We start from the raw sequence: 9607 nt of genomic DNA on the forward strand, positions 1-9607 counted from the left end.
AGTGATTTGTTGGGAAATCACAAAGCTGGTGTTGACAGCTCCATCTCTGGATGTGTAAAGCTTGGATAAAAATAAGTCCTTGTTACTTTTTCAGGTTTGCTGGCAAAGGCTCAGATGTCACTATCGGTCAAGTTGTTGTATTTCTCTTCATGGGTAGTCTCATAATGGTGATTCAAACTGTTAAACACAGCAATCTCCACAGAATAAGCACTCAACCTTACTTCTAACTTCAGCAGATAAATATTTAGGAGTCTATGTCTTGATAAAAACTCCACATTGTGCTTCAGTCTGTCTTTATTTTTAGTGTGAGTTCATAGTTTTCAGGCCTACAAAACTCACATTTAATAAAAGTTATTTGTATTGCGTTTACACTGAAGTTGTAGTCACTTGTACAGATGTGCATGTGTAATCTTTTTTTCTTTGAAATCCACCTAACGTAGGCTGGTCAGGGACAACCAAAGGGTCAGATTTGGCCTGCAGTCTGGTGAAGAGTGTTTATCTGAGCTATTTTTAAGAAAATAACTGTCCACACACTCTGGAAACTGGGCTCAGGATAAGTGATACTGAATTAAAAAGGCAAAATTGGAATGCAAAGCATTGATGTGAACTTACTTAAAGACTGACTCTATATTCTCACCATTTTCTGTGTTTTATATCAGCTGATGAGCATTTGGGATTTATTCCAGGCTTTACTGTTTTCTAAAGGGAGTCATAATAATTGTGACCTGAGAGAGAGTCTAATGTTTTATGGTGTGTTCAGGTCTTTGGGTGCACATAATGAGATGTGGCTGTCTGTACATTTACTGCCATGAGGAAAATAACCACCAGACAAGACAATTTCCAGGTCAGATGGGTCAAAAAACACAAACCTTTTGAACCACTGTCTGTTCAGTGTATGTGAAATCATTAACGCCAAATCACTGATTACTCACAGAGAGAAGCTGAAGCTACATTGCTGATAGAACAAGTTGTTCCGTCCTCGTGGACATCTCTCAAAAGGATATAATTTTCTTGTTTTATTTCCCTCCTACTGTGATGCCCAGCAAAGTCCTTAAAACAGGTCACTAAATGCCATAAACACTGGCGTTTTCCTACCTATGACTGGCAGCCATATTATCATATAGGGAGATGTTTTGTTGTTTCATATTTACAACCGCGTGCTCTGCGTCATGCAGAGAGCACGACATCAGCTTGCATGTTGTTGTAGATAATAATGTGGTTGACAGATTGTTAGATTGTTCAAACATGAAGGTGGCTGGCAAAGTAAACTTGCACTGAGTCCGGTGCTCTGATTGGCTCTGAAATATGAAGCTTTTGTACTGGAAATCACAGGCCCCTGTTTCATTCAACAAGTTTTCTTTGAGATAGCTTGGGCTGACACGCAACAGGCCCAAGCCTCACGCCATGTAAACACAGTTTGATTCTAGTATTTAAAAAAACAACCAAATGACCATCTTATAATCATCATCTTGTGATTGTCACTTGTAGGATCATTAGCACATTGCTACATATTCATCTTTAGTAAACAGAGGCAAATTCCATGGATAAATACACAGTACTTTTATTGGAGTATGTAACCTATTATTTTGCAAAATGGAAGGTTTGAAATGGAGGGGGGGAAATTCATCAAATATATCTGATGGGTCTTTGAGGAGCATAAAGAGCTTCAGAAGCTTTTAAAAATAAAATTTAAAAAACCTGCAGGCCCAACCATCATAACTCATACCTGAGCTAAATCAACTGTTTTCCTGTAGTTCTTTTTCTGTTTTCAATAACCCTGTGCATAATGGAGTGTGCATGAACTGCCTTGTGTCTATACACAATTAAAACAAAAATGTTATCTAAATCTATATTTTGATGTCATCTCATCCAATATGTCCTGCTTGCAACAAATGTAGAAGCAGTAATAGGAAATTTTACTATGCATCCATCCATCCATTTTCTTCTGCTTATCCGGGGCCGGGTCACGGGGGCAACAGCCCAAGCAGAGAAGCCCAGACCTCCCTCTCCCCAGCCACCTCCTCCAGCTTATCCGGGGGAACACCAAGGTGGCCAGGCAAGGAGAGGCCAGGCACCCTTCGGAGGAAGCTCATTTCGCGATCTTGTTCTTTCGGTCACTACCCACAGCTCGTGACCATAGGTGAGGGTATGGACGTAGATCGACCGGTAAATTGAGATCTTCACTTTTACACTCAGCTCTCTCTTCACCACAACAGACCGGTACAGCGTTTGCATCACTGCAGCCGCTGCACCAATCCGTCTGTCGATCTCCCGCTCCCTTCTCCCATCACTCGTGAACAAGACCCCGAGATACTTAAACTCCTCCACTTGGGGCAGGAACTCATCCCCGACCCAGAAATTTAACTAACAATTTTTTCAAAAATGGCTTTATATTTTGGGGGGGGGGGTTGCTAGTGCTGTGCTGCAGTGATTTGAATCAAGGCTGACTGGGGCTCTGTGTGGGTGTTGCATGGTCTTCCTAAGCCTGTATGCTCTCCATGAAACAGACCTGCTTCATGCCACAAGCTCATCAGGTCAACTTGGCATCCTAAATTAGCTACAAGTCTGTCCCTCTGTGTTAGCCCTCTGACAGATTGCCAACCTAGCCAGGGTAGACCTCGCCCCAGAGTTATTCCTAAACTTCTTAGGCTTCAAGGGCAGATTAGTCATACAAGTCAATATGAACCAACTCCATCTCTTTCCACCAACACACTCATTCACACAATTATGTGCACACATGCTCATATTCTTGTCAATTATTAATTAGTCACTAAGTAAATGTGTGTTATGCGTGTACGCTGCCATAGAAAAGAATGAGGATGATGACATAGTGCAGAAAATCTTAGTGTTCTGTGTAGTTTCTGGCGTAGGGAGTTTGATTCTACAGAAGTAGCTGCAGTTTGTGCTTAGGCTTCCTTTTATACATAACATCACAAATGAGGTCAAGCCACAAATCACAGTGAAAATTATCTGCAGCTCCTCTCAGCAAAAAGACTCAGACTGTGTCGCCACCGTCTGCCGCAGCTGTGTTGTCAGATTTTATGGTGCTGTCATTGACAAAAATAAGGACACTCGAGATTCTATTTTTCTTAAACTGGACTGGTTTCTTCACAATAAAGCATGCACTTAGTGCGCCTATTCAGATGCCCAAAATAACACCAAAACGTAGGTCTGTTGTGAAGAGTTCAGTCCTCTCACCAGACCAAAATAACACAGTTTTGTTTTTACATTGCCTATAAAGCATTCTGTCCTCATAGAGAATCACACTATCTCTTTTTTCCTTTTTCCTCTGTGTTCTCTTTACTAATTGATGAAGGCAAACATGGCTGAGAAGGAAATGAGCCTAATGTGTGTGACTGGCCGTGGTCTGAGTGGGCTGGAGCTGGTGTGTTTACTCTACCGACAGCCATGTAGACAGGTCAGTGCATGCGGCTCATGTTTTATGACAAGCGTAAAAACACATGCAGAGACATGGTGCCTGAAAAAACATGTTCTGTGTGTTAGTATGTTCTAGGACTGACCCTGAGCTAGCTCTTAGATGAGCAGCCTGGGTCTGTGTATCTGTCATTGAGCTTCAAGAAAATTCACTGTGAAAATGTTGATGTTTCTTTCCATCTGGCTAAGCAAATAAGCTCTGACCATGACCCATTCAATGTGAGGTTTTACCAAGAAATGAAATTATTTGTTAAATATCTATTATGAAAAACATATTTCATTATGAACTTGAATTTATTATGAACTTACTGAGTCGCTTAAGAAAAACATTGGTTAATGCTTAAAGATAAATCCTTACTTATTATTTTTAAGGTAAAATCACATCTCTTACTTCTCACCCAGTGTCAGCTGGGAAAGTTTTTACCTGAGATCTGATGTGCACTTAAGAGAATCAGTGGATGAATGGGACAGCATCACAACTTCTAGAGAAACAGGGCTGTTTCAATTGAAATCACACGGCTCTTTCAGAGTCTGATCGTCAACAAATGCTTGATAAATATATCATGACATGAACAGAAGAGACGACTGCTGACCTCTGAAGAATGTGACCTATATCAGTCCGTATTCAGACAGAGTGTGTACAAACCCTGTACAAATGGAAAAAAATTCAATTACATTGCGCTCCAGGCATGACTGAGAGTGCATAGTCTGTGAGGTCACAGGGACCCAAGGTAACTTCTATAGAATGTCTCGCACAGGCTAATGTTCATATTCACCATTGTTATTCAGTGGTGTGCATGGCAGGGCTATAAGGAAACAGACACGCCTCTCACAAAAAACCCAACTACCCAACAGCAAATTCCAAGAAAGTGGGTCATAAAGTGAGATGCTGAGAACCCTCAGGAAAAATAATCATAAAAACAGATAGCCAAAGATAAATAAAGATTATATTTTTAAATAGCTGAGTCAAAGTCCCGATATGAGTCCAGCAGAAATGCAGTGGAAATACTCTGATAAAGTTCATCAGAAAAAAAACAACCGAAACCAAGAAACGTCAACATCTTTCAGTGTATTTACATTCTTCATACCATCTATTTTGGGATTATGTGGAACTATAATATGCAGAAATATTTTGATGCAACTGTAATTACTTAATCAGAACTCTCGAAAACAACAAGAATAATCCCCTGCGAATAAGAGTATTTAAAATCACCCATCAGATTTTCATGCACGTCTTTTTATTGAAGCCTAAGCCTGGACAAGCTATTCCTCACGTGTCATGTTATACACATCACTGAGAACACACTGGCTTAATTACTGACCAATAGTCAAGGGTCTAGCACTGTTCACTCCAGCCGGGTTACACAAACCCATCACTGAAGCACTGAACAACCAGGCTTAGCTACACCTATCTGATTTCGTTCCTGCTACCCCACAGAATGCTAACAAAGGTCATCAGTATTTGCAAGTTTTAGGATTTGTGTGAAATGAAGGTAAATATCCAGACTTGTACCTATAGGGTAAAATATAATTTATTATGTCAAGCATATTTAGCGTATTGGGCAACAAGACTGAATATATCAACACTGTGAACCCTGGTGGCAGCTGTGTTGCATCAGCTTAGTGAAGCTACACTCATACAAGAAATGAAAACTTAAGAGTAAAAAAAAAATCAGTTTATATATAAACTGAATTTCTGAATAAAATAAAGATTATAAATAGAAATATCATTATTTTTTAACGTTATGCAGAATTAGTTGGGGTTTTTTTTACAACTTTTGTCATATCATATTACTACTTGCTTATAATTTATTGACTCTTTGAGTTTAACTTTTCAGGCTGCTATTGAAAAAAGTACATAAAATTGTTAATGTATTTTAAAAACACACACACACACACACACACAACAGCAGCAACATTTGTAAGTTAGACAAATCAAAGAAAATTGTTTACACAGTAAATACCCAAGTGAATAGTGACGAGCAATTCCAGACAACACCCAATACTTTCTTCCTTTCTTTCTTGAATCCTCTCTACAATGATTCCCAGGTGAGAAGACAAGTGAAAGGTGATAAGGGATTAAACTGGTAAAGTGGAAAAGCAGAGTCTGAGTCACAAACCGAAGGCTCTATCTTGGGCTGCTTCGATTAATACCTAGCAAAAAATCAATAGAAATGGGTATCGATGGCTTGCAGCGCACCAGGTACACCCAGCTGCAGCCCACTTCAGCTGGGTACCTGATGAGTACGTGTGTTCCAAATCTTATGTAGCCTGAATTACTTGCATTTGTGATGATCTCACGACCTAAAGATATTTAGCAACACAAATAAACACGTAATCATCTTCTAAACAGGCTGACACACAAGGTGGTTCATGCGGAGGAATATACTGACTAAAATCCCCCCCCCCCAAAAAAAAAAAGAAAACAACAACAAACATTTTAGTCACCCCTTTGACATAAGCGTGTATCACTGCGCCCCTCTCAGTTTCCCTAACCTTGTTCCATCTGTTTTCTGCTGATGTACAGTCTGTTTACTCGCCAGTGGTAAAAGAGAACAAATAAAGCTTTTGTTTGCAAGAAATTTGACTTACGTCTGAACTGCCCGAGCTTGGACTGTGTGGTTGAATACTCATATGAGGTTAATGCTTTAACCCTCTCAGGCTCAAATTAAACTTTTTGTTGCTAATGCACAACCAAGTCCTGCAGTGGTACTTCTGAGTAAAAAAAAACTCATAAAATATGTATGTGGGGTAATCAGGTTGTTAGTTTTTAACTGTTGCAAATCGGCAACGCCTGCCTTGAGAGGGTTAAAGGCAGTAATGTTATTGCAGTCCCATGCCTCATTATAATGCACACACTGTGAATAAATGTGTGAATAATTTGATTGCCTTTTCTAGATTTGTATAAACAATGTGAAGAAAAAAGTAAACGAAATGTGTGAAATTAGGAATATTTGATGGCGAGACTTTGAAACAGTTAAGCATTATATCTGAAAACAAACTCGTGTTTTCTTTTGATGAGCGGTAGAAAGGGCTGACGCACAAAAACAGTACTAATTCCAGGTCTTGCTCCAGCTCTGAGAGCTGTAGGGTGACGCATGACGCACTGGAGGCGCGGCAAGCCTTCTCCATAAATTCTCAGCCTGCTCTCCTCTGGCTTCAGACAGAGAGCGAGGTTAGAGCCCTCACATCACTGACAGGATTTTTGAACGATCGCTTTGACAGAGCACCATTTGCCAACGGGTGCATCTGCTGCAATCATGATTAAGAAAATGTCACCGCCCGAAAACGAGTTCGACATCCCGGCCAAGAATTGCCATCGGATGGTGATTCTGGGCTCCACAAAAGTTGGGAAGACAGCCATAATTTCTCGGTTTCTCAACGAGAGGTTTGATGACCAGTACACGCCTACTATCGAGGACTTTCACAGGAAATTCTACAGTATCAAGGGAGACGTTTACCAGCTGGACATTCTGGACACATCTGGGAACCATCCCTTCCCAGCAATCAGGAGGCTTTCAATCCTTACTGGTGAGTTGAGTTTTGCAGACACATGAAGCTTTGACCATGCATTTAATTAATTACAGTCAAATATTGTTATTATAATTTTATTTGATATTCAAATATACCTTCTCTTGTATTTCCAGGTGATGTGTTCATCTTGGTTTTCAGTCTCGATAACCGAGACTCCTTCCAAGAGGTGCAGCGCCTGAAGCGCCAGATATACGAGACCAAGTCCTGCCTGCGAAACAAAACCAAGGAGAACGTGGACGTCCCGCTGGTCATCTGCGGCAACAAGTGTGACAGGGACTTTTACCGTGAGGTGCAAGACGACGAGATTGAGCAGCTGGTTGGCGGGGACGAACATTGCGCATACTTTGAAATCTCAGCAAAGAAAAACACCAACGTAGACCAAATGTTTCAGACTCTCTTCACCATGGCCAAGCTGCCAAACGAAATGAGCCCCGACCGACACTGCAAAGTTTCCCTCCAGTACTGCGAGGTTCTCCACAGAAAGTCGTTCAAAAACAAGAAGTGCAAGGACGGGAACGCATATGGAATAGTGGCGCCGTTTGCACGGAGACCAAGCGTGCACAGTGACTTGATGTACATAAAGGAGAAAGCTGTAGGCGGCAGCCAAGCCAAAGAGAAAGGCTGCATCATATGCTGACAGTTCATTTGCCAGTTTGTGAAAGACTTTTCTGTGAGGGTTAGGAGCCGTGGTGGATAGCCAGTTTACTGACAAGGAATATGTAAGCCCATAAACTGACACAGTGGTGCAGCCTGGGCTGAGACTTGTGAACTAGCTCGGCTCATAAATCTCTGTGTAGTGCAGTAGATGCTCTGAAAATGCTGTAAATCTGTCTCTATTTTAACTTTCTAAGAGCAGCATTTGAGGAAAGAAGAAACATGTTTACACTTCACTGTACTTTTTCAACCATGGTGAAACTTGATTGTTCCATTATGATCAAATTTAATGCTAAATGTGTATTTATTGTCTACCCAGACTTTTGCATAAGAAAATAAAACTTGTTACTTTTATAGTCTGCCTTCCCCTTCTTTTTCATTTCAAGCAAATCTCCAAGAAGTTGCATTAAAAACAAAGCTTCACACTCTTCACAGATCTCCGTTTCCCTTAACTAGAAAAATGTTGTCCATCTGTTAAAATGCACTTGTTGCGTCATCCTGACACGTCATTCACATGCAGATTAAAACTGCAAGAAGCCCTTATTAAGAAGCTCGCCGTGGTTCATAGTCTGTTTTATGTATTCCGAATAACCTTAAAGGACGAAGCTTATACAAAATACAATTTATTACAACGTATCAATATCATGGGACTCAAAAAAGCGAAAAATCCCAATTTAATACAAATATCATATAAACAAATTTGCGCTGTGGTAACACAAAACAAAGACAAGTTCAAAACATGTTGCAGTCCGACACAATTAAAGAAAAGACGGTTATTATTTCAATGTCCATCCGGTGTTCCTGAATCACGCCACCTCCATTTACTTCCTCCATACTGCGTGCATACCAAGTCTTTTAGTCTCACGATGCTTTTGGCACGTCAAACATGCACAGACTTTTATATTTCTGCAGCAGCTGGTTCTTGGTGCGAACCTGTTCCCGCAACGTGGCCAGCTGCTGCTGCTGCTCCAGCGGACTGCTGTCTATCCCCGGCATGTTGGAGATCTGCTCTCGAGCCTCCTGGATCTTTGCCTTTAGTTTACCAAGTTCTTGGAGGACATCCTGGTTGTCTTTGTCCATGCTTTAAGCAAATGGGGGAAAAGAAGAGTGCGTCATCCGTCTGCTTTGTTATTGCAGACACTTAACGTAACATTTGTAGCTATCGGCATTAGCTTCAGCTAACACAGCAAACAACATAGCAACTCCACCAAGCGACTGAGACAAGCAAGTGTTGTCCCGTGCATACAGCACACAATGTGACAACACACGAACCAATAAATACTCTTACCATTTAATAATATCATGAACTAAAGGCAGCAGAGAGCAGTCATCGCTCTCTTTGTCGAGCTTCGCCTGAGCTGTCGCCATCTCTCTTCAGCTTCCCGGCGCAGATTGTTTACGTCAGCCACAAAGCTGATGACATCACTACATTCGAATTGTAAAAAACTAATAGAAATATTTATTTCTATTCATTCGACCTTTTCGAGATATAGTGCTATACTTTGTAATTGCGTGGATACGCACTGTGTGCTGTACGTATTTTCTTCAGTTACCTGGAGCAGGGGTGTAAAACATAAGCCCCGCGGGGCAGAACCGGCTGGCAAAGACTGCAGTCCGGCCCACTGGATGCTATGTGTGAAAGAGTGCACAATTTTTTTGACTTTTAAATGAATTTTTAAAACTTTTGCATGCCCCCCTCCCATCCCCACCAGAATAAATAAATAGTGAGTGGTAATTCATAATTAGATAATTACAGGCCAGTCTGGGCAACTTTCTCTGTAATTTTACACATTTTTTTTCTTATAATTTAAGCCCAAACAATTCTGCTGATACATTTCTTTCATTTACTACAGCAGCATTTCTTTATCATGTGGAAAAACCGTTGAAGTCGCTCTCCTTTTTCTAATATTAAGATACCGCTGTGATTAAATGTGCAGTTAAAATTTAATTCACTGGCAGAAAGGCTCAACCCACTTAAGATAAA

The 9607-nt window shown here is 40.7% G+C and overlaps 2 protein-coding genes across 2 annotated transcripts; one reads left to right on the top strand and one right to left on the bottom strand.

Moving 5' to 3' along the window:
* Positions 1 to 6611: 6611 nt before the first annotated feature.
* LOC146711429 (dexamethasone-induced Ras-related protein 1-like) lies at positions 6612 to 7977 on the top strand. The gene is made up of 2 exons (XM_085454279.1): positions 6612 to 6966; positions 7083 to 7977. The coding sequence occupies exons 1-2, from the start codon at positions 6696 to 6698 to the stop codon at positions 7604 to 7606; spliced, it is 795 nt and encodes a 264-aa protein (XP_085310405.1). The 5' UTR covers positions 6612 to 6695; the 3' UTR covers positions 7607 to 7977.
* A 253-nt stretch (positions 7978 to 8230) lies between these two features.
* Positions 8231 to 9024, bottom strand: med9 (mediator complex subunit 9). Its single transcript, XM_085454280.1, has 2 exons — positions 8912 to 9024; positions 8231 to 8704 (listed from the first exon to the last, which is right to left on the bottom strand). The coding sequence occupies exons 1-2, from the start codon at positions 8989 to 8991 to the stop codon at positions 8485 to 8487; spliced, it is 300 nt and encodes a 99-aa protein (XP_085310406.1). The 5' UTR covers positions 8992 to 9024; the 3' UTR covers positions 8231 to 8484.
* Between the last annotated feature and the right edge of the window lie 583 nt (positions 9025 to 9607).

This window comes from Copadichromis virginalis, linkage group LG4 (genome assembly GCF_057382275.1).
Source record: "Copadichromis virginalis isolate Kocher_CV1m ecotype Utaka linkage group LG4, C_Virginalis_male_GT1.1, whole genome shotgun sequence".
Taxonomy (NCBI): domain Eukaryota; kingdom Metazoa; phylum Chordata; class Actinopteri; order Cichliformes; family Cichlidae; genus Copadichromis; species Copadichromis virginalis.